The sequence below is a fragment of the Podarcis filfolensis genome (genome assembly GCF_964270895.1).
Source record: "Podarcis filfolensis genome assembly, chromosome: 2".
Lineage (NCBI taxonomy): Eukaryota > Metazoa > Chordata > Lepidosauria > Squamata > Lacertidae > Podarcis > Podarcis filfolensis.
In genome coordinates, this window is record NC_139605.1 from 69,794,968 (window position 1) to 69,817,579 (window position 22,612).

The following is a 22,612-nucleotide window of genomic DNA, read 5'->3' on the forward strand; positions in this document are numbered from 1 at the left end:
TAACAAAATTCTGCTGTACCAGTGAGACCTGATGCATCCATAATTGGTAATGTCCTGCAAGCTTCTGTGCTGCTGTCTCATCCTCCTTCATTTTCAAATGTGTGCACTCATTTCTTCTTCCTCCTTTCTATTACATGCAAATCCTCACCCTCTTTTCATTTTCAGAGCTAAACATGGGTAATGTTCTATCTGTATAGGCGATTTCTATAACGGTAGTTAGCACAAACCATGGTTTGCCAACTCATGTTTTAATCAGCACTGCAAACTTGTTTGAAACAACTGTTAATAAAAAGAGCAGTGTGGTTACTTCAATAATGGGAGGTGGGGACAAGTGACAAAGAAGAGGTAGATATGAACCTGCAAGGTGCTCTTGGTCTCGTAACTATGCTTAGTCAATGAGAAAGCATTATGTCAATACTGGACCTAGCTGGAATACATTCCAAAAACCACATTTGTGGGGAGGGGGATAGCTTTAATTATGTTTTATTTTCAAGCTGGATATAATATTGACAGAATGGAAAACTATTTTTTCCTGTCATAAATAAACATTAATATTATGACTATGGCTGCTGCTACAGCTGATTGATTTTAATTCCACAGTATTCCCAGTCCTTACCCAGACATACTGGATTGGACCAAAGGAAGCAAGAATGATGAAATGAACTCAAAATGCAATACAATATGGCAGATCAAAAGTTTACCTCAGCCCAGGGTATTAGTTTGGCTGTTACTCAGAGTAATTTTCACTTGAAACAAAGAGCTGATCCCACACATCCAATGTGAAGTTCACATCCATCAAGACAACATGTTTCCCAATAGTCTGAAGTTCCCAGATCTCAGCCTGGCTTTTCCTTTCTTTATGTGCTAACTTGGAGCATTCCTTCGGGTTTCAAGAGAGAACAAAAATGGCTAGAGGGGGACATGATAGCATTTTATAAAACTATGCACACTGTGGAGAAAGAGGATCAATATATTTTTGTCTCTCTTTCTTATAGTATTACTTATTTTATTTATATCCTTCCCTAATGTTACTTGCAATATTGGCCCTTGTGGTTACTCAATGACATTAATTGACTGAGATTCCGGTCAGACAAGAGAGAGGAGTTCAAAACTGCACGCAATTAATTTCTGGAAGTTGCTGCCCCAAGATGTAGTGATGGCTACCAGTGCATATAGCTTTAAAAGGGGATTAGGTAAATTTGTGGAGGATAAGGCTATCAGTGGCTTTTAGTCATTATGGCTATATTTAATCTCCAGGATCAGAGGCAGTATGTCAGTGAATACCTGTTGCTGGTGTCCTCTTGAACTGCTTGTCGGCTTCTTTCTCATGCCCACCCCGCTGGCAAATGTGGGCAACAGGGTGCTAAGAATGGAGCTTTTGATTAGATCCTACTCAAGCAGAGACCATTTGGATGTGACTGTGGTGCATTTGTGTGTGTGGAATTTGATTTTTGAAAATCCTGATCTACATCTCCCTAACGCCTTCATTATCCAATAGCTTTTGAACTTCCTTAATGGTCCAGTGCAGCTCTCAGTTGAAAACGTATTTAAAGATGTGTTATGCTGAACAAAAATATGCTCAAAAACGTGTAATTTGAGGAAACACAGCAGAACGGACTGCATTGGAAATACACTGATTCATTTATCCATCCTTAATAAAACACATAGAAAGTTCGTAAGGCCCTGTACATTCAAAGTTTAACTTGGATATGCTAAAAAAAGCAAAAAAAAGCAACCCCCCAACATATTTTCATGTATGTGGTGCGTGCATTTCACGATAGCTAGAAGTGTTACTTATAGCACAGGATAAATAATCTCTTGTCTTCTGATCTTTAATTAGTGATTTATCCCTGTTCCCCCATGTCTTTGGCATGCATACTTTGTACAAAGGCCCATATAATTGCCTGTTGTTTGTGGTGTAGAATTGGTGAGCTGACTTTCTGGGAGCTCATGAAAAAATGATCAAATGGAGTCTGAAACATGGAATTGGGTGTAGAAAGTTGAGCAACACCCAAATGAATCAAACCGGGCTGGGCCTACCATAGGGTAGAATGGGGTGCCTGTATTAGGTAGAAGATATTGAGTTTGGAGTTACACACCACCTGCCCTGCACCCCCTAAGCTAGTTTGCTGCCCTCAAGTGCAGTGAAGAATGTTGCCTCATCACCAGAGTTGAAATATTCAACTGACAATCTAGCCAGAGGAATGAGGGGCACACCATTTAATCCATTACACCTGAAGCCTTGCAGGATACGTAACAGTTGCTGTTCTAATGTGTTCTAAGTTGTTCTTGTTGAACTCAAACAGAATCTTGATCCCCAGCCTAAGTATTGCATGAAAGCTTGATGCTGAATTGATTAGGGCAGTTTGCACAGATGCTTGCACATATGCAGACACAGTATTTTTTCAGATTTATTTCAGGGGATAACAAAAGATCCACAACAATTTGCACAATAATATTTCATCTATATAAATCACCTTGCAAAAATAGATTATAGTTAGGATAAACAGTGATTATTTATTGCTATTATTTATGTCAGCTGAGCATCACAGGGCGGTTTACAATATAGAAACACAAAAATACGTAACATAGTAACAAACAGAAGCAATACTTCCCCGCACAATGACAATAATGTAATAGAGCAAGAAAAATAAATTAAAATTTGACAAATATGGCACATATGACATATAATATTCTGATAATCCAAACAGCAAGAGCTTAATTATGTCACTTCTAGCAGTATGATATTAATGCTAAATATTTTAATTCAAATTATTTCCCAATAGTATGCCATCACTCAGATGCATCCGGAATAGAATAGTGTTGCATTGCGTTGTGTTTTCAATCATCTAAGCAGTGGATTTTTTAATTTTAATTTTTAAAAGGTCCCATTTCCCAAAGAATAATTTGGTTTGCTGCCTTCTGTAAGACATCATATTTGTGAGTTTAAGTGAATAACTCAGACACAGTAATTTTTAATAAGTAGCCGAGGTGCAAAGGACCGTAAAGCAGCATCTGAACGTTTCCAAGCCTTAAGAGTGCATAAACCTTTTAAATCTTGCTCTTCCCTTCTGACATTCTCCTTTTGGAACTTGCTAGCTTTGCATGGGTTGCTTTTGGCAAAGTCTCTAGTGAACGGTTTTTGTGTCTGGGCAAGTGAGACAGCGCTCACAGCCTTCACCGTCATTATTAATTGCTGTCCTTCTGTGATTTGTCATTGTTCGTTCCTCTCTATTCTCTTCCGAACACTTTGGCTTTGGAGTTTGTTTTTGTAAGAGGTAAAGGAAGAAGCTTTTGTAGATTTACATCATCTTGTATGAAGTTGGTGAGCTTTTTCCTGTTGAAACTAATCTGGCTTTTTTGAATTAGTTGCTCCCTCCCTCCCTCCAACTGGAATTTGTGTTCCTTTTCATGGTATTTTCTCTCACCCACTTTAAAACACACACACACACACACAGAGAGAGAGAGAGAGAGAGAGAGAGAGAGAGAGAGAGAGAGAGACCATACTCATTCCAGTTCAGTGCTCCAAATCACTGTTTTCCCTCCTCTCTATTGTTGTGGTTTTTCTTCCCTTTCTGTTTGTTTAATTTAGCTTGTCTGGCCCAAACAACCCACTGAACTTTGCTTGAACTTCAGATTCAGCCTGCACAGGTGCTTCTGCTTGCTTATAGGTTGATTAGATCTGGAACACCTTATTTGCTGACAGGGCAAATATAAACAGCATTGTGTGTTGGGTTTGCATTTTGACAGCTCTGCTGGAAAAGGAGGTCACAATGATGGGTACCTCATTCTGGGCATGGTAAATTAGTAAACAACATCTGGCTCTGCCATCTGATTCCTCCCCCCCCCCCCTGTATTTCATTTGCCTCTCATAATCGGGCTGCACTGAAATTGTAGGAAAAGAGAAGATGTGGTAATTGGCACCAACTTTGGATGGCTTTAAAAGGAGCTTAGACAAATTCTTGGAGAATCAGGCTATTGATGGCTATTGGCCACGATGGCTGTGCGCTACCTCCATATCGGCAGTGGTATGCCTCCCGATGCCAGTTTCTAGGAATCACATGTGGGAAGAGTGTTGCTGCCCTCAGGTCCTCCTTGTGGGCTTCCCACAGGCACCTGGTTAGCAGCTTTGAGAACACGATGTTGGACTAAATGGGCCGTTGGCTTTATCCAGTGGGGCTCTTATGTTAATTGCCTTGAAACACACACACACACACACACACACACACACACACACAGAGAGAGAGAGAGTGTTTCATTCATTCATTAATTTCCCCCCCCCTTTCTTTTAAATTTAAGCCGTATGCCATCTAATATTTCCCACTTGAACCTGCCGCAGAGAAATAAATACATGTTTTCCTCATCCAATGCTTTAGAATATACAGATGTTCACTGCTCATCCCCACCCTACCCCACTGTCTGACGCAATTTCAGGTAATGTGCAAGGAGGAATGCATTAAGACAAATTGAGCTCATTTATTCTTACCTGCTGGTAGCTTTGGAATTTCTGTGCTGCCTCAGGGTTCAATCCCTTGGCACAGCTTGCAAGATAACATAAAGCACTACAATAAATATAATATCTAACGGTTAGAAAAGAAATCCTCAACCCTTAAAACATAAAAGCAGACAGCTTCACATTAAAACAAGCATTTTCCTCTAAGCACCAAAGTCATGGTAAACTTCCAAAAAGTTTTTTGGTTTTTTTAAGCTAACCTACTGAACTTCTATGCGAAAGGACTTTATTTAACTGTAAGGTTTCCATGCCCTAAAAATGCTTGCAGCCAGCCAGTTCTGGCTGTGGAAACACCAAGTACAGTGATACAGTGACACAGAATTCTTGGAAGTATTCACACATGCATCAAGAAATTCACTGGGTGGCAGATACGCCTTCATTCTTTCTGTCTAGGGTTCCCTAGTCATGATAGTTTGCATTGACCATGCACATGTTTTCCAACAGATCTACTTACCAATGTGCACTGGGTTCTTCTTATCTCCCCATTTGGAGTGGCACATAACTCAGACCTGTGCACAGAGGAAAAACTGCACCTGCGTTTCCCCCAGTGGTACAGGTGATGAAAGATGAAGCTAATGCAGCGTACTGAAATTCTTTGCATTTGTTATCTGTTTCAGATGCTGCTCCATGTGAGGTTTTTACTGGAATAACTGTCTGCTTTCATTTTGTAGCCAAGGTCCATTTATCTTAAGATGCTTTCTTGAATACTGGTGGGGGTGCTTTTGCAGCTAATGGCGTGTGGCTTTTGGTCCCTAACTTAGTAATACCGTCTCATTTTTTTAAAGGGAAGGGTGGAGTCAGACTTGGAAGGAAACCTTAGCACAACTCTGAAGTTCTTGTGGGATGACGAATAAGCAGAAGAGAGCACTGTCTGTATTATCTGGGGAGTCAACAATGCACCGTGTGTCTTATTTCTGGCCTGTCTCCAGATACTAAGTTAATGACTGAATAAGAATAAAGAGAACTATTTTCCTTTATTATGCTACCCTTGCCATGCATTCGAACAGGCACCAACTTCCCAAAAAGATATTTAAATGGTTCTGCCTTATATATTTTGTTTAAAAATAACCATTGAGATTTCTGATGAAAATATAGAACTGTACACTTGAATTAGGGAAAGGGGGGCCATGCTCAACGTTATTTCCTGGCCCCTCCTCCTTCATGTGTTCTTTTCATTTGGCTGCTCAATGCACATAGGCTCTCTCCACTTCAGATATGGCGTCTGAGTTTAGAGGTCCTTTGCAATGGCCTGAACCTGGTTCCAGCCTGGTCCCCAACCTGATGCTGTTGTGTGTTGCCACCATCATATATCACCACTGCCACCCATCACTCACCTGCCTCTGGGCCGGATGTGTTTCCTAGGTCAGTGGTGGTATCTGCTGCCGCCACCACTTTTGAATCAGATTTTCTGGTGCTTGACTTTGATCCATGGTGGCTGCTTGCCATTTTAGATTACCTCAAATGCAACACCCAAGCTTGACATATGGTTGAGGATGCTTGCATTAGGGTAACCAGATAATGTGGGTTATACTGAAGCTGAGGTGAAACATAGGAGTAAAATCTAGACATGCTCAACTGCTTTCTTATTTGGATTTCTGCAGGTGATTACAGGACTGAACAGATATTTCTCGGACAATCCCACATTAAAATCAGTTTGCTTTCCAAGCTCCCTACGTTAGAATCGGTGCCGTGTTTTGTTTTTCCCCTTGGTGTGGGTGTGGCTGATATTAGGGTGGGAGTTGTAACTGGACTTCTCTGGAAATAGGAGGCTTTCTTCCTGGTAATAGATGCTTCTGGCTCAGAAAACTCTTTTGTTGGGGCTACAAAATTAAGCTGCCAAATAGCAGAGGCTGGCCTTGGTGGTGGTGGTAGGAGGCGGAGAGAGTGGCTTGGAACATATAAACTTGGCCCTCAGACAAGACAAAAACAGAGCTGATAAGATGAAGCCAGCAGTTTAGGAATGATTTCACCAAGGTTGCCAGGTGTCTTGTATTCAGAAAAGGAGAGTTGCTATTTTGGACTTGCACCTTCACTGCTCTGTGTTGTGCCAGCATCCTTCTGCTGGGCTGCCATCCAAGGTTGGCTGCCTTTTTCTGACAGAGTGCCAAGTCTGTCTGGGTGTCAGATATAAAAATCAACCCTCTGATAGTCAGGATTTGCTCATGGGCTGACTTCAGTGTTATTTATTTATTTATTTGTGCTGCCAAAGGCAAAGCGCTCTTCCATCTCCATGTAAACAAAACATTTCCAATGATTATCTCCACAGAGTTTCCATTCCTTAAAATAATGCCACAATATGCCAGCAATGGAACTTGTAATATAAATATGTGGCCAAACATTTTGTTTTCCTTGAGCAACTACTTGATTTATATCCTGATAAATATACCATTGCCTTCATAGTCTAGAAAACTATTTGGCCTATAAAGATCAGATCACTTGCCGACGCACTGGTGTAAAATGTACTTGTTTCCAGTGTATAAACTTGTTAAAGGAATTCCCACTTTGTGCTATTTAACAGTGCCATCTATCTATTTATGCATGCCTTGCTCATCCTAACCTGGTTAAGGATATATTTGAAAGAAGAAAAGGGAAGAGTAGTAAAATTAGTAATGGTCTCAGTTTTAGACCTGTTAGATGATTGATACACCCCCCCAAAAAAAAGATGCCTGTTTCTCAGCTCAGTCAGTTAAACATGCTAGAAAAGCAACATTCCTATAAAAACGCTTTGGGTAGGAGCCAAGTTGGTCTTCTGTCATCATCATCAGAGAGAGAAAGCACTAAATAATTCATTGTAGTATGTTACTCTCTTAAAACCCTTTTTGTCTTCCAAGTTTTTTTAGATGCTGTTCTAAATGCAATTTCTATCCATCTTGCTCTATTCCTTAGAGAGATACCAGAGAACACTTTCAGGGCTAGCTGTACTGGCAGTGGAGTGGAGTGGGGAAATGCTCCCTGCAAAGTCTCCTGAAAGATTTGCATTTCTCACCTGCTATGTGAGAGATGAAACTTTGCAGACAGACCCTGTTCTTACTACCTCTCCCATCCCCTACCTGGTACCATCCAGATGTTTTAGACTACAACTCCCATGAGCTCCAGCCAGCATGGCAGCAAAGTTGTATGGGAAAACAGGATCAAGTTTTTCAGGGAAGAGCTCCACAGAGCCTCTTCAGATTTTGTGGGAAATGGCTAGAATTTCTTTTTAATAGCCTCTTGTGTTTTGGATAAATATTCAGTCACTTCCCTGGGTTTGCCCCCCCCCAATTGGGTTTTGCCATGGGGGAGGGGGGACGGCAGATCCCCAGAACAGCACATGGGGGAAGGAAAGGGGAGATTATTCTATCTGCCTAGCTGAAATGCTTGCTCTGACAGAAATATTGCTGTGCCTCCCTACATATTTTTTAGGTAGGGACCCTTGCCCAGCCACTACTACTCTGATGCCACCTTCAACACTGCCATTATAGCCAGTCTTAAATGTATCTTACATAGTTTTAGTGGGGTTGAATTGACCAACAACACACACAGGAAACACCTGAGAAGGCCGGGGAACCATGTGGACTGGACCTTCTGCCCCGCCGGCTATGTCTTCTGCTGGCCATACATTTGCTGACCATGAGAAGAGACCACCCTGTGCAGATAGTTGCTGCTTGCTCCACACAAACGGAGATCTTGGTCAGGTGGAGTAGCTGTGTGTAAGAACACTGGCATGTGTGGAGGGCCCTTTCTCATGGTCACTGATTGTGTGGCTGGGGGAAGGAGGGAATGGCTGGTGAATGCACTGGTGGAAGAAAGCTGGGGGTATCCCTGCCCACACCCACATGTAACTTTAATATGTAAAAGACATTGTGTCCTGTTCCCTCCTGCTCGTGTCACAGTCTTCATCTCTGCCCACTTCCTTCCAGCACACATCTAATATTGGCAAAGCAGCATACCAGTGGCAAGATCCAAATGGCCCACTGCAACACATGTAGAAAGGATTCGTGTGCAGAATAGCCCTGCCCTACGGACACTTACTAATGTATGCATTTGGGTTCCTCTTCATGAGAGGGGAGTCAGATTAGACCTGTCCAATTTGTGAACCCCACTCTTCATAGGCAATGGCAGGATGTATACATGGATGGCATCAACCAGCATGGGTCCACGATGCTCCTTACACATTCTTTCATCATGTTCAGAGGATTGGGGGGGGCGTTGCGTGACCTCTCTTTTATTCCCTCACTTTCATAGACAGCTATCCTTTGCTTTTTTGAACAGAAGTCATAGTGTGACTGTGGGCTGTCTTCCCCTGTCTGTTGCTGGTGGTGCAGCCTGTAAGCAAGGGTCCTGTAAACCCATGAAAAATAGAGGATCAGTCCATTGGTCCTTAAGAACATCAGTCAGCCCCTTCAGGGTGACACGTAGACTAAAGCTGCCTGTTTTCTATCGATTGGGAAGAGGACATTCTATATATAGACCAACCATCTTCTCTTTCAGGCACATGCAATTGTGGCAAACATCAACATAGGGTCAGCTTGCAAGTTCACAAGGCTTTTGCAGTTCATAGCCGGAAATAGAAGTATCGTCTCACTTTCTGTTTTCTGCTTCATTAGCTTGGATACATTAATTGGAGCGGAAGTGTGTCTCTTGTATAGCAGATTGGAGCTGTTGGTAGATTTGTGAACTAAAGGACAATTGATGTTAAACTCTGGTATTTTGTAAATAATGATTGTTTCTTCCAGGAACACTTCGTTTCTTCCTATTAGCTCTTGTTTTCCACTTTGCTTTTCAATTTTGAGTCCTACTCACCACCACCACAGCTCCCTTAGAGAGTATGTAAGGGTCCTAGAAATTAGTTCATGCAAGGTAGAAAAGCTAGATGAAGTTTTGCGTCACTTCATTTTATCTGAAATGAAATGAAATGAACAAAGCTAGGATTCCCTGCTTCCTCTGGAAGCATCTGTAAAACAAAGCTGAGATGTGGACCTGATTGGTGCCTCAGTGGCAGACCATTGTAGGCCCTGAAATTCCAATCACTGAATAATTCTGTTTAATTCTTTGCTAGTTTTGACAAGGTTCATATAATAGAAGTTTAAATGACCAAACTATGTAAAGTTTGCTAATAATCAGGTGTGAATGATGAATAGGAGTTAACTGATTGGGCACTGTGCCTCTGCATTTTGAAAGTGGCACCCTTGAGCTAGCAGGGGCACAGGAATTAAAATGGGGAAAGAGATCTGGGAGCTTTTTGAACTGGAGCTCAACTGGACTGTGGAGCAGCTTGTGGCGGAATGAGAGGAAGGAGTGATGGTTCAAGCAGTTGCTGTCTTTTGGAATCTGAGGCAGGACCAGCTTCTGCTATGTTCTGCTGGTATGTTTGTAAATAAAACAAATATTACAGAGACTCACTAAGTCTCCAGTGTGCTCTCTTCCAAAGAAAACTAAACTCTGTAGTGCTATTCTTGGACTTCTCACCGCTTGGGTTGGTGGAGAATGCTTAACAATATAAATGTTATGCCTTGGAAGAAAATGCTTTTGCTGACAGCAGCCTTTTCTATTTCCTACTGTGTCATTCCACCAGCTTTCCAAAGCTGAACAAGTAATTTCTTTCTGCCTTCTTTGAAAAGGAATCTGTAGTCTTTTTTTGTATTGCATTATGATTATTCAAAGCTAAATATTTTGCTAGTGTTCTGAGACTGGGCTTCAAAGGCAGGAATAGATATCTTTTGTCTGAGTATATTTCTCATTTCGAAAAGGTTAGTTGACAGTAGAAATAGTCCCATATCTAGATATTAAAAGTTAAATTTTACCATATATTCCAACTGTATATAATTTCAAACTTCATGAAGTACTAAAAGCTAAAAATCTGGAAATGCAAATCTTACATTCTTTTTAACACACATGCACACACAGATATTAAAAAGGTTATATTAAAAATACTTAACCTTTTTGGTTTTGCTCATATGTACAATAAAAGGGAAAATGTAACTAAAAAGAACAGAACAGTATGAACTCTGCTCTCCCCAAGTGCAACAAATAGCTAATATTATTTTTGTGAGAACTTGTGTTAAGCTGTACGATGGACATCTGCCCACAGGCTGTGCTAGCTGGGGGGAATGGGAATTGGAGTTCTTCTACATCCTTGGTATAAATGTTCTTGATGTGTAATAGCTGACTTGTAAAAGCACAATCTGATTTAATAAGTCGTTTGAGCAAGTTTGTAGAAGTTAGAAAATAGGACTCCAGAAAAACCATTGTCCAGACCAATGGTCCATCTAGCTTAGTATTGTCAGTGCTACTCTGACTGGCAATGATCATTGTCAGCCCTGCCATGAGGCAGCTGCCTCAGGTGGCAAATTTAGAGGGGTGGAAAGTGTCTGGAAAAGTATGCCCTGTGGTCTGCCCTGCAACCCCTAGCTAGCTTGCTGCCCTAGCATGGCTGGCACACCAATGAGGTGAGCAGAAAGCATCGGTGGCACATCTTGCCTCAAACTTCAGAAGGTCTTGAGCTATGACTCTTCCTGTTTGCAGGGAAGAAATTAACCTATACTACACTCATTGTCTGCAAACATTATTTCCCTAGCCTTGTCTCTTATCTCTGAGTCAATTGGGAGACTGGTTTAGGCATGCCTGTGTTTGGACAGGTCAGTTTTCTTTTGAACCTTTTAGGTGGTGAGGGATGGTAAAAGTAAACAATGAGCAAATAAGAAGTACAAAAAAAATCTAAACACTGTCCTCAAGGCAGGGAGGTGCAGATTTCCCCTCTCTTAGTTTTGCCATGGGTTCAGAGGAAAACATGTGAGGGAGACAGATCTTTGGTGTGTGGTGCTGTGAATTCATGTTTTCACGTCTGTAGAACTGTTAGTGTGAATGATTGTCTGTATTCGTGATGGTAGAGTTGAGGGCTGATAATCTTGTTAGGGCTTTGGATAGTTCTGGCCACATATTGAACGTATCCATACTTGTAGTTTTTTTTATTCTCCGCAGTAATCTGGCAGTTTTGCTTTAGACTTATTAACACCATGCTACAATTTTATAGGGCAGAATACAGAGCTAGGTTCCTGTAACCAATGAGAGCAATTAACCAGCAAAAATAACTTAACCATTGGCAAAGTTAACAACTGTGGTGGCATTCTTGCTTTGCAAAAGTGCATTTGTGATGGAGAAATGTTGTAACTTGAAAAACACTGCTGTTCACTCTGAGAGGCAGCTGAACTTTTATGGGTCTTGTGGTTTCTTTAGTGCTCTGAGCCATAAAATGTGATTGTGGTCGAAATAGCCACATCAAACTGTTCAGATGGGAAAGATGGCTTTCAGGGTGCTGCATGTGGTCTAGTGGCACTTGCCATGTGCTCCTAGTTTCATTAGGAATGATGCTTCCCAAGGGACCTACTTTATTCATGTTTTTTGGAAACTTGCGGCACCTGAAAATATAACTACAACTGCACACTTAGAATTCTTAGAACAAAAGCAATTAGCCTTACATTTATTTTTCGCCAAAGGCTAGTTCCTGTGATTACTTCCTGGGCTTAGATTCTGTCTTGGGTGATTCAGTTTTTTCCTCTCATCCATATTTAGAGAGGGCTGTTGAAGTCTCTGGAGTGTCCCAACTCATGCCCATGTACTAGTTTAACAGCCACTGCAAACACTTTGAAATAGTATTTTTCCTACTGGTTTGCTGTGTCCAGCATCTTCATAGGCAACTGCTGTGGCTCAAAAAAGGGACAGTCCTTATTCACTTAATGAGCCAGATGCTAAATAATTTTTTCTAGTATCCAGTCTGTTCATTTCATTATGTAGTTATGGTAAGTAAGCCCTAAATCAGCAGCCTCTTTGAGGATCCCCTGTTAAAGATTGTTCCCCTCATCAATGTGGAAAAAGTGCATTGTTCACAATCTCATCTTATACTATACTGCATCCACCAAACCACTTTTCACCGCTTTTCCTAATAGCTGCAAGTTTTGTTTTATGTAAACAATGTGGATTGCTTATGTTAATTCATCACTACAGTTGCCATTTAATGATGTTTTGTTGTAAAGTGGTATAAGAGACCCCCCCCCCCATTTTAATCTCTCTATATTTCTTGTCTAAATGGGAGATAACAATCCATGCTTCTGGTTGCAAGACTTTTCTAGGCATGCTGCTTAGGCGATTTTATGATGAGTGGTATTATATTAGGGTATATCTAGGGTACAAATATTGCAAAAGTTTAAATGCTTTCTTCTTTACTTTCTAGGTCTATAACTCGAACAAAGACAGCCAAAGTGAAGGCAGTAAGTAGCTTATTTTTCATCCAAGACTGTGTGTTTGAGGAAGTGGTTTCTAGAACTGCATCCCTGTCTCTTATAACCCAGTAGGTGGCTCTCCAAGTAGTAAAAGCAACAAGTGATTATATTGCTTTAGTCATCAGACAGATTTTGGCCATCACATAGGTTGAAACTTTAAAAGTTCTAATCATTTAGCAGTTTTTTTAAAGCAATACAAAAACGGTAAAAGGTGACAATTATTGTGCGGCTCATAACATAGTGAAATGCTTAAATATCAAACCAAAGAGCAATATGGTTTAAGATGTTGTGAGGCACTGTGAGTACTGGATGGAGCCCAAGAGCTGCAGAGTCATTCTGGAGCTGGCTCTGTGGCAAATTCTTTGTTTCCTTTGGCAAGTTACTTAACGGCCTTTTGTCTCGGTGTACACAAACCCAGGCGCAGAAGTTTTGCAGAAGGGAAGCAAGAAGGAGAACTAAAAGAATTTCTGAATCTCAGTTCCTTGTTTTACCTTCCTTAAACGATAATTAATAGAAATTCAGTATTTTGTGCTTAAAAGGAGTTGGTCAAAACCTCCAGTCAGCCCCAGGATTTTAGTCAAGCAGATGAACTGTTGGGATGAAAGACTCTTTTGTACACTGAAGTAGCACTATTTAAATATTTTCATCCTTTGACTCCAAGTGGTTGGACAAAGCAAAGTGCCTGGAGCACTTTTGCTGGCTGTCCCGAGCCTCTTCTCACTGCTGTTCAGAATCCAGCATGTTTCTAAGCAGCACAACCTGCTTGCAAATGTCTGCTTGGCTCAGTCTCTCTCTGCCTGCCTTCCCCCACCCTGCATTACTATGTGCAATGATGCTGCAGCAAAGTTCTTGTTTATCCTACACGTGAATTACAAAGTTGTTTTGGGTTTTGATTCCTATATATGTATGTGTTCAGCTTTGGGATATTTGATGAGTGATGGTCCTCTTTTTAAATATGAAGTTCAGGAATATTTGGAAAGACCAACAAGAGGGGGAGTCCTCTTGTCTTTTCTTTTTTTTTTTAAGGCAGGCAGCATCCAGTCAAAAGCCTTGTGAGATCATCTTTCCTTTTCTTCCTAAGGGATCCCGACTGGTGGTGTGTCTATTTATAAATAGAATGTTGTCCCCAGTAAATTTGAGAGGCAGCATAACTCCTTCAGCTGTTAGGTCACTCTGGCTGGCGGAACACTATACAGTAGCTCAGCTTCCCTTCTTATCTGCTATTGATAAATGGCACGTAAATTTAAATCCACACTTTCCTCCCCTAGATTTCTTCACTCCTCCTCAGCACAAGATTTACATACCTGTCATCTCTTTAATAGAACCAGCGAGTGATACAAGATGCTGCAATTAGAGGGAATTACACCTTTGTAGGCTGTGAGATTCTGTCAACTTAGTCTTCCCGTCCCCTCCTCCCTCCAAGTGATCTATTCACTGCCGCTTGTATTGACTAAGAATGCTGAATTAGATATAATAGAGGGATTTGATATGAACCATATTACCAACGGGTTTTCTTAAAAAAATAAGAAGAACGTAGCAGCATTGTGATTTATTTCGCTACGTAGAGATCTGCTGCTGTCATAAGTATATAAACACATAGAAGGTGCCATGCTTGGCATTTATTTCACATAACTCCCCCCCCCAACACACTCAAAAAGGCTCACAGAGTAACTTAAAAAACAAGGTGGTCCTTGTTCTCAGCCTTACAATCTAAAAGACATGCTACACAAGGAAAAGGACTGGCAAGGAAGGAGGAAAAGCAAACTCAGGCACCAGGTTCTAAAGTTACAGGGTTTTTTTAAAATAAGGACCAGCTAAGATGAACAAGTCAGCTAGCCTGATGTAATGGCTGCCTCTAGGTGACAGTTTAAGGAGGCCCAAAGGCTGAGAAAATGGAATAGTCTCTGTTATACAGTAGTATATTTTTTGATAAGGCAGTTTAGTGACTAGCTTCCCCATAAGGTCTGCCTAGTCACCATGTCACACAATATAAGATTTATCCTGAATCTGAAAGGACCTTTTATCTAAGGTCTGGGCTTGGAATATCCTGAGGCAGACCAACTAAGTGTCATAACACACCTCCAAAGGCCAAGCATTGTGGAGTGTTCTCCACAACTCAAATATTTATTTAAATAATGTGTTCTTGCCCTTGGTGAGAAGAGGATGGACTTCTCAGGAAATGCAAAATTTGTTTTAATTAAGATGGGGTATTCTTGCCAGTTGGCCCCTATTCATTCATAAGAGATGGATTTATGATGAAATAATAGGTGTTGTCTGCATCAGACAAGAAACTGATTCCAAAATTAATTAGGGCATTTGCAAACTGTGCTTGCACTGGCTTGCTCCATAAGGGCATTCCCTGATTTAGCACAATGATGCTGTCATTGCTCAGAGCAAAGTCAAATAACAAACACAGTTCTGGAGCACGTGCAAGCTTCCAGTTGTCCTGAGCTACTTGCTAGCAACATGGGTCCCAAAATGGTCAGTTTTTTTGCCAAGTAGCATTCTTGTATGAGGAAGCCATCCTTAACATCTGATGCTTAGCTAATGTATTTTTTACTCTATATTCCTGCACCAACAGTGCAAACATATAGAATGGACCACAGTTGCCTGTGTTAAGTTCTGAAGCCCCAGTGTAATTGGAATGTTCAGAAGCTGCAGCAGAACTGGTTTTTAAATTTGATGTGTGTGTGTATTGCTGCATCCACATTCACACACAGGCAATGTATTCTTGTCATCATGGAGGGAATAAAGCATTGGTTATATTTCCTGTTGGCTCAGATATTTTTCTGTGCAGTAGAAAAGTTCAAGGCTTTTACATTGTGTCAGATTCAAACAATAACTTGTTGTCTCATAATGCTTGCATAACGTTTTTAGTGGTCGTTCTCTTTCAAATTCTCCAAAGATTATTAAGCTTCTAAAGGGGCAAAAACTGAACAAAAAAGTGGTTCTTCTGCAGAGGAACCACTTTTGATTCCACAACTTTGGTTTACTGAATCATACCTTTTGATGCAATGGCATCATCCTATGCTGTTTAGTGCCTCAGTTTCTCAGTTGCAAAACCATTAAATGGCCATTAAATGGCCGATTAAGTTACTTTTTTAGAAGCTCCTGGCAAAAAAATGCCAACTGGATACAACTGTTCCAATTAGGGTTTTTGACACAGAGAAGCTAAGTGCATAAATATCATAAGTAATAAAAACAGAGGTACTTGTGAAATGTTTATTAATATAGTTTGATGAAAAATAGATTAGCTAAGCATCAGAGCTCTTGCTAGTATTAATTTGTACATTGCCACAGTTAACGTCACCTAATTTTTTGTCTGTTTAAACACTGTCAGGCTTGCTCACCCACTTCCTGTCAGTACAACACTACTACGACTCATTTATTGAGGTGATTGATCTATCTCTTTCCAAAGTGCTGTAAAGTATTTATGCAACATCAAAACAGTCTTAGCTCTGAACATATTATGTGCTAAAATGAACCTAGATGACTTAAACTCTATTGAAATAAAAACTGGATGCTGGGCCCTTATATATGTTATGCAAATGTTTAAAATGTATGGTGTTCTTTTAACTTTATAAATCTCCTTATCATAGCTGTAGAAAGGGGTCAAGGAATTCCAAAGGGTATATAGGAGCCTTGGAAATCTTGTCCAGCCACCTTCTTTCTCCTCTCTTCTCTCACCCCATTCCCACTAGTCTTTCATTATCTATTAACTGTCAAGTTACTTGTGTTCAGGGATGGTGCAAGATGTGCAGCTGCCTGAGGCAGAGCTATTGCTGCTCCATTCACTGCTCTCAAACACTGGCATTCTCACTCCCCTTTTATTGTTGCTTTTGCTGTTGCCTTAGTAGCAATTGAACGCTGAGGCTCTCCAAGGCTGTCGCAGCAGTGCTTTGCTCTGACAAAAGGTCCTAGTGAATGTAGGGTTCTTCCAGAGTGAGATATTCAGGGTGAGGTGGCAGCAAGTACTCGTTAGACTTTAAAGACTGTTTACTACTATTAAAATGTAAGCTCTTTTTGCTATGGCAGAGCAGCAGTGGTGCAAGTAATCTACGGGGCCACCTCACCTGAGATGCCTCTTAGTAAATCCTGGGTGATCCACTGCTACTAGAGAGCCTTGTAGGAGTGCCACTGACTACTTTACCGCAACAGTAAGGAGTAACAGCACTCCTAGAATAATAAATGGCATCAAGCAGGCAGGCCTAGAGAAGATATTCAAATCTGCTGCCTGACACAGAGGTCTTGGTGTGGCTAATAGGCGGACTGGTCCTGCTTGTGAATACATAAGAGTGAAAGGAGTTCCTATTCTTCATTGGCTTATACTAGGGATCCTTCTGGACTGGAACAGCAACCAGCCAGATGCCTCTAGAAGCTCATTAACATGGCATGCCAGTGATTTCAGTCAAAGTTACTCATTTCTCCTCAGCATCCCCATGCAGAGTGCTATACTACCTATGATGATGAGACTTTGTCTTAGTTGCCAAGGACTGTACCTCTCCCACATAATATAATTGGAGACTAAGGGGGAAGGCATACATGGTTGAAGAGGTTTTATCACGTCCTCGGGATGCAGCAAATGTATTGTCCTATCACTTCCCTAATATTTAGGGCTGTCCCTCAGTGGTAGTGCACACACTTTTCATGTGGAAGGTCTCTTGTTCAATCACCTTCATCACCAGGTATGACTGGAGACACCATCTACTTGAAATTCATTTTGGAGAGATGTTGCCAGTCAGTGTTGACAATACTGAGTTAGATGGACCACCGGTGCTCTAGGATTAGGTAATTACCTTTTAAGAAAAAGACCAGCTAGGCTTTGAAAGACCTCAGCATGCTGATGAGACAACAGCTCTTCTTCTTTAGTAAAGCCATCCAGCACCTGCCACAGCGATCTGTCCGGGGTCCTGACAGACCATGCTTTGCCTTGCCTGTTATGATTTGAGCAGCCTTTGTTTACCAGTAATTTGGCACATAATATTAAATGTGCTTACCTTCGGAAAGACATACCATTGTTATCTCCCTTGTTAGTCACTGGCTGCTAATTCTGGATTTGTTCATTTTTATTCCCCCACCCCAAGCTTCTGTAGGCTTCCGTCACCCTGGAAAAATCTGTCTCCAGGCCCTCCTTTCATCTGCAAGGGATTCCGCCGTGTGGGGTTGATGCTGTCAGCCTTCTTGTCTTGTTTGCAGAAATCCTTGTAAGACAAGAGTTGGTCTGCCAATGGGACTGGTGCCCGAAGCCATACAATTAAATTCAACATAAAAGGAACAACAAAAACACACTTAAAAATCCCCTAAATAATTTAAACAGTGATTTATTTGGGAGGGTGGAGAGAGACAGAGAACAACCAATTCTCATTGTAGTAATAATGAAAAGAAAAAACTCCCTAAACAACATATATTAATTATATAAATGAAAGTAATACAGAAGTTTGTCTGTTGTCTTTCTACCTTGTATTCCAACTGTTCATAAAGACCAGCTACAGTTTTAAAAGTGGTTTGTTTATCAGCTGTGGGAGTTTTTGTTTTGAAAATGACAGAGAGAGAGCTCCAGCTGTGTATCTGGTGTCCTTACAGGGAAGTAAATAGCCTCAATATGTTTACACAGCATGGGATACATGGGAATTTCTTGAAGGAGCCAGTCTAGTTTGTAGAACCATCCATAATCGCTGGCCTGGTTAGCACAACATGTTAATGTTTAACTATGATTGAATGCAAACTTTCCCACCCAGATCCCCTTTTTGCTTCTCTCCTGAATACAATGTCTGCTTGTGTTTTCCATGTCCTACTACATGTTTTACTTATTATGAAGCATGGTTACTGGGCTACATGAGAATCATTTATGTCTTTTTTGAGTCTTTTTTAAGTATCTGGTTACTTAATACCAGTGTCAACGATGGGCCTGAAAGTATCGGACTCTGGGAAACAAATTTCCTGAAGTGCAAATTCCACTTGATATTTTGTCACACAGTTATACAACATATCATAATGTTTTAGGTGGTATGAGATGATATGAAAGTTCTGTAAGTGGTATTTGATGTTCATGTGTGCTAGTGATTACCTAATATTGCTGTCTTTAAGTGATCAACAGGCATATTGGAAACAGCCCCATAATCTTACAGGTGTCAAGAAGGAACTTTTTGGTTGCAAGCACAACAGAAACATTTGACTGATCCTTTACCTTTTCCAGATTTTAAAAGAACATGTTGGGGGAGTGTTAGGATCCACTTTAAACCTGACATTATATTTTATTGAGAACATTGGTATTTTATTTCCATTTTATGACCTTGTATATTCTTAGTTGTTTTCTCTCATTTCAGCTGCCCAGTTGGATATTATGGGCTTCAGTATTGTCAAGAAATGCATTCATGCTGTTGAAACAAGAGGTAATGGGGACCACCAGATATTCTTCTTTATAGTTTGAAGTCCTGTTCCCAAATACCAGCCTTTCTAGCACTTGTATAAAGAAGTCGCCTTTCTTAGATTTCTGTCCATCCTTAGCTTGCTCAGTTTTGACAGTTGCCTATTTTACATATACATTTTCATGATTGTTTGTATCTTGCTAGGATCCAGAACCTACTTATATACATGCATCTTTGTTAAGTTTTCTGATCTGCTGCTACCAGATCTGTATGTATTCATAATCTTCTCTATAGGTTTTAAAAGGACTTGTTGATCCATAGTTTAAATAATGTATTACTAGAAGGCCACATTCATATTTGATACCGATGTAGTAAGACAGTATCTGATGTGTTTAACAAAAATTGTCTTAACAGCATTGGTCTTGATTAAATTAATATGTTAAATAGGAAATACCTATTCTCTGAATCTTTATTATTCAGCTACGTAACCAAACTTGTGACTATTAAAAAAGTTGAGATGTCCCTTATACGATTGTGGGTGCATGAGATTATGCCTCACCCCCATTAGATTTTAACTTGATGGGACGTGTCCCATTCTTCACATTCTCCTGCTGCTGACTGATATGAGAGACTAAATTCTTCTTGAAACACTCTGTGGTATGCAGAACTTCTACCCTGTGTAGAAAACCTATACATTAAAGGGGTGGGGAACCCCATGAACTATCGCCCTCCCCCAATAAGCAGCCTTGAAAGTGATTGTGGAGCTGTGAGGGCAATTTAATTCATGTTACTATTGGAGATACTTTATTTTAAAATAAACATTAAACTTCTTTTTACCATTTTACTAATTTAAATAAAATATCTTCTCCCTCTTAGGGATCCACGAGCAAGGACTCTATAGAGTGGTTGGTGTCAACTCCAGAGTTCAAAAGCTATTGAGTATTTTAATGGGTAAGTACATTTTGAAGAAAGCAGTTTGCTATTTTTCTTTGACACCAAGTGTGATGGTAGATGCTTTTAATGAGGAACTGAGACCATCTGCTGTGAAAAGAAATGGTGATTTTTTTTAGTATTGTGTGAAATCCTCACTGGAGTGGAATTTTCAGTCACAGAAATCATGTAAATCTTTAACTTGCAAATGAATCATTACAGTTTCTGCTTAAGTTTACATATCTCTCTGTCTCCCCAAATCAAACCTTTGGATCCCTTTTAGTATTTATTCCTGAATGAGAACTATGCATGTTCTCAGGCTTCTGGATTTAGTATTTCCTTTTCCATGTTTCCTTCCTCATCTTGTGCTTAACTGTGTTTGTGTTGTGTATTGCTGTATTGTGTTGTTTGTATTGAAAACCCCCTCTTTCTATTTCAAGCCTTACAAAAATCTAGCAAAATTCTTACATTTATATCCTGCCTTTCTTCTACCCTGGGACCCAAAGCAGCATAAATGTGGTTCCCAGGTGGTCACCCATCCAAGTACTGATTCGGACCTGCCTAGGTTCGGCCATATAAGGTTAATATGTTTGCCCTAGCAGCCCAGCACATTAGACAAAATTTTATCATCCGAAATGGGGTTCAGTGTGCTGAGAATCACCTATGCTAAAATGTATCTCTCAACTGGATTATGCCTGTATATTTGTTATGACCAATGGCCCTTTAAAACTGAAGGCTTACTGACTGTTTAAGGTAATGTTGATTGTGGAGGTCCAGAGAAGAAAAGCTTTGCAAAGGAGGTATTGAGAAGAAATGATGGAGATAAGGAGTTCGAGATATATAGCAAAGCATCAAGGATGGAGGCAGAGTAGGCTGACAACAGATAACCTTAACTGAGAAGAAGGCAAGAGGAGGAAATAAAGGAAGATGTAGGTAGAGATACAGTCAGTAGAGAAGCTTTAAAAGTGAGAAATAGAAAAAGTACTGGCCTGTCACTTCACAATACTTTGACACAAAATAATTGTTCTTCCTTTTACACTGGGGAAAAATCAGAGGTTGCAAGGTTCAGAACTTCAGTTGATGGACAGTGTCAGCATCCTATACAGATGTTTAAGAAATTATACTGATTGCTTTAGCAGAGGCTCATGAATCTGCTGATGAGTGGGAAATGTGAAAATAGAAAATAGAAGGTTTCAGTGGCCTTGCAAGAGTCTGAGATGATGGACAATGGTTTTTAGCATTGGGTACATTTAGTGCAGGGGTCAGCAACCTTTTTCAACTGTGGGCTGATCCACCGTCCCTCAGACCATGTGGTGGGTCAGACGATGTTTTGGGGGGGAAATGAACAGATTCCTGTGCCCCACAAATAACCCAGAGATGCATTTTAAATGAAAGCACACATTCTACTTACGTTAAAACACCAGGCAGGCCCCACAAAGAACCCAGAGATGCATTTTAAATAAAAGGACACATTCTACTCATGTAAAAACATGCTAATTCCGTCTGCGGGCCGGATTGAGAAGACGATATGGCCGCATCCGGTCCACGGGCCTGAGGTTGCCTACCCCTGATTTAGAGAGAAGAAAATGGACCCTGGAGATGTTGAAGAGCCAGAAGTGTCAGGAATGGGTCATTACATGGACGTGGGAAGATATTGTCACATGAGTAGCATGAACAAAAGAGACCCTAGAGAGTTGCTACCGGTCAGAGTTGATCAGGAGTGGCTAGAAGGTAAATTGGTAGATCTCTGGATGACTTGTAGTAAATCGCCAATTGCCTGTAATGCCAAAACTGCCATTTTGCATCTGACTCCTTCTCCTGCTACACCACCACCATTATTTTGCACCTGGTTCTAACCAGTAGAGTTGGAGCTCTGGTAAAAAACCCGCACAACCCAACAAAGTAGATCCCACAATCCTGAGGTTTGCCTTTCTCTGGAGTAGATAACACTGGACTAGACAGGCCCAGTGATCTGACATGCAATAAAGCAGCTTCCTGTGTTCAGTACTGCATTTCAGTGTACCTGTGCTATAATTACTATGGGGTCTGGAAAGTGGCTACCCAATTGTCTATGTGTTCCATTCAGTGAACAAAGTTTTGCCTAAGCAGCATCTTCAGAATGGAGACCCTTCACTTCCCACCTTCTCTTCAAGTTTTCCCACTGTTCACGTCAGAATCTAGGAGCAAATGAGACAGATTTTTATTCACAACTTCAGGCCTATATTTAGAAACAGATGTGGTTAGCGTGACAGGTTCACATATAATTTAAATGGCAGCTGGATCAGGTTTCAGCAAACTACGGCTAATATTGAAAGTGACAGTGCCATAAGAGTTTATGGAGTGACGTTTCTGTATTAAACAGGAAGCACTATACAGTTGATGTGGCTTGAACCTGGAGCCCTCTGTGGATAGTGTTGCATGAGCAGCAGCTGTGAGAGGGCTTGCTGCAGATATCCTGTGCGATTTTGAAAGTTGGTGTCAGCTTCCCTGCTGCAAAACGCAGAATTATTATTCCCTGTGAGACTTTCCTTGTGCAGTGTCTA

The 22,612-nt window shown here is 40.7% G+C and overlaps 1 protein-coding gene across 12 annotated transcripts in view; it reads left to right on the top strand.

Moving 5' to 3' along the window:
• The window catches only part of ARHGAP26 (Rho GTPase activating protein 26), a 205,830-nt gene that overhangs the window by 95,437 nt on the left and 87,781 nt on the right, over positions 1-22,612 (top strand). For all 12 annotated transcript variants that reach the window (XM_083600216.1, XM_083600209.1, XM_083600214.1 and 9 more), the window contains 3 exons: positions 12,723-12,759; positions 19,098-19,163; positions 20,016-20,090. In XM_083600216.1, the coding sequence (XP_083456342.1) occupies positions 12,723-12,759; positions 19,098-19,163; positions 20,016-20,090 (178 nt within the window). The remainder of the gene's footprint in view (positions 1-12,722; positions 12,760-19,097; positions 19,164-20,015; positions 20,091-22,612) is intronic.